The sequence below is a fragment of the Trypanosoma conorhini genome (genome assembly GCF_003719485.1).
Source record: "Trypanosoma conorhini strain 025E chromosome Unknown Tco_14.4_contig_00105, whole genome shotgun sequence".
NCBI lineage: Eukaryota > Euglenozoa > Kinetoplastea > Trypanosomatida > Trypanosomatidae > Trypanosoma > Trypanosoma conorhini.
Genome location: NW_021704191.1, coordinates 37,626 through 40,394, shown reverse-complemented (window position 1 = coordinate 40,394; position 2,769 = coordinate 37,626). Strand labels below are relative to the sequence as shown.

The following is a 2,769-nucleotide window of genomic DNA, read 5'->3' as shown; positions in this document are numbered from 1 at the left end:
ATGTTACATGTTGTTGTAGAGGCTTCTGTAAGGGAGTTGCGAGCAGACGAGGGCTCGCACGTTACTTTATCCACCTGGAATAATTAGATGTTACACTTTTCTTTTGCACTCGCTTCGGTGGACCATTGCGTGGGTCGTGGTCGGGCCTCAGCAGAGCGGTGCATTTGCCGTTTTTCGGTCCCCCCCCCCTCCTCCCCAATTCCCCTTGGGCCCGCCTCGCTGCGGCGTCGTGTGCCGCTGGGAGGAGGAGGGTATGATGAAGAAGAAAACCACTCAGCCGCCAATTCGGAAGTGACAGGAGGGTATAAATTCTATTTTTCATATAAGTGATTCGTTTTATGTGTGTTTGTGTGCGCGCGTTTCCCATTGAGGGACACCCGCCATTGCTGTATTAGCAAGCTTATATCAATTGAGCTTTTTTTTTCCGTTTGTTTGTTTGGTTTCCTCCGTGTTTTTCTCTCTTTTGACTCGAGCGGCAGCCCTCAAGGGGATGCACTTCTTTTCTCAGCTTTTCTGAAGCAATGTGCCGGAAGGTAATGGCAAGAAGGTGCGTGGGCGCCTCGCTTGAACCTCTTGTTTCCTTAGTGGTTACTTCGTTTTTGCCTCCAACGAATGCCGCGTTGGAAGGCATTGTGTGCGGCTCTTCCTTCTTTAGTGTTCCTTTTTCTTCCTGCGCCCTCCCACCCAATAACCTTCTACCGATGATAATACCCTTTACGCACAGGAGGTCCCGGGGTGTGCCGGAACCGAAAGGGGACCACGTTGTGGGTTCACAGCAAGCCCCGTTTCCTTAGACAGGTGCCTGTATGCAATACTTGGCTTTACTGGTGTGTGTGTGTGTGTGTGTGACTCTGCGTGCAGGATAAAACTCCTCGGAACTGGTGCGGAATTTAGCCTGCACACTGATCCAAACTGCCTTCCCCCATTATTTTTTTTCTCCTTTGTGCGGAGAGAGGGCAAGGCCCCAGACTGGCGTCCATTCACCAGTAGAATTTGGTAGAAAATGTATTCTGCCATCGTCAACTATTTGATTTTGTTGGCCTTGGCGTACTTGGCCCTGGCTCTCATCAGGAACACCGTGACGCTGCTGGACCTCTTTCGCATTCGTCGTTCAATCCTGCGGGGGCGACCACCGGTCATCATTCCCTTTACGGTGTTCACCACACGTCCGGTGTATGAGGCGGCGCGGGCCCAATTGGCAAACAGGGCGGCCATTTTGCGTGGGTCACCGGCGGTGCACGGCCTCATTTTGCCGCTGCAACTCTGCCCTACTCCCCATGCAAAAGTCCAGTTAAAACTTGGCGTCCCTACGGCTGTCTTTCCCACCGAGGCCGCTTTCTCTGCGTTGCCTCCGGACAATGACGCCGCGGCCGCCTCCAACTACGACGACCCCTTTTCGTTTCAGGATACATCCTCGTCGCAGCTCTTTCAATCTGGTGCTTGGAGCGGTCGGCACTTGGCGTGTCAAGGCGACGGACGCGCAATGCAGAAAAGTATGACGCTGCCCAGTGAAATACCCTCACGACGTGCGTTTCACTTCAGCCGCAGTGGTTCCCAGCACCGCGCCGAGTTTTCGCGGAGTGAAGCTTGCGGTGGCCATTACAAACGGGGAGGGAGTAATGCGGTGGCGCCCTGGATGGCCCGTTCTCAGCTCTCGCTTCATTTCCAGCTGGAGACCACGGTGCGACTCAAAGCTTCAGTGCTTCGCCGCAACCGGGCAAGGAAAAACTCGCGAGAGATGGCGCAGCAAAGCCCATTTTCCCCATCCACTGGCACGCATTCCCTTGCCGATACCCTGACGTTTGAAGACCTGGGCCCGAGCCCGATACCGAGCACGTCGGTTGCGGAGGGCGACAGTGAGGGCACGAATTTATCTACGCATCTGCGTTGTGCGTGTATATTCGGTGCGGACAGCGTAGACATCATGCGGGCCGTCACCGTAGGCACCACATCCACGTTTGGACCCGCTTCCTGCGTCTATCATTGCTACTACACCGCCGAGGATGAGGAAAAGTGCGCCCGCGACCGAGCCCAGTTTCATGACTGGCACAATCGAAAGCGACTGGGATCACGGTTTCTGGGTGGCGACCCCATGCCCTTAATGCTGTCGTCAGTGGCTTGCCACGATGACTCTTTGACGCATACAAATCTCCCATCGCAGCGTCGCCAACGACGCACGGCGTTTAACTCCGCTACATCAGCCGGGGACATTTACTGCTCACGGGGATCGTTTGGCTCATTCTCGACGCTACCAGAGCAGGCACGTTCGTTGGGTCGCAGTTTAAAGTCCAACTTGGTGACGGAGACCTTTGCGGATGTCTCCGAGAGAATGCAGATAGCCAATAAAAGCAGCACATGCGAGCGTGAAGGAAATGGGGGAAACAAAGAGGCCGGGGTGGGTAAATTAACACCGTCGACAGATGCAGGTGATAAGGCACACGAGGTGACAGAGTCCATAGATGGTCGCAGATTTGCTACGGCGGTTTCTGCGTCCGCCTCCTTCGCATCTGCAACGTCGTCCTCGACGTCGCGGAAGGAGGACACTTCGAGCGAAAAAAACAACGCATCGGGTGTGTCAAATAGACAGAGATCGAAGTCCAATGCAGAGCCGCAGCCAATGAGCGGTCCTGCTGCTGCTCCTGCTGCTGCTGCTGCTCCTGCTGCTCCTGCTGCTCCTGCTGCTCCTGCTGCTCCTGCTGCTGCTGCTGCTCCTGCTGCTCTGCTGCTCTGCTGCTCTGCTGCTCCTGCTGCTNCTGCTGCTGCTCTGCT

The 2,769-nt window shown here is 55.3% G+C and overlaps 1 protein-coding gene across 1 annotated transcript, besides 1 other annotated feature; it reads left to right on the top strand.

Annotated features, from left to right (window-relative positions):
- Positions 1-827: 827 nt before the first annotated feature.
- Positions 828-848: a microsatellite.
- A 155-nt stretch (positions 849-1,003) lies between these two features.
- Tco025E_02619 (uncharacterized protein) lies at positions 1,004-2,767 on the top strand (the record flags this gene model as incomplete). Its single annotated transcript, XM_029369544.1, has 1 exon — positions 1,004-2,767. A coding segment is annotated over one exon (1,764 nt), but the record flags the coding sequence as incomplete, so codon positions are not given.
- Between the last annotated feature and the right edge of the window lie 2 nt (positions 2,768-2,769).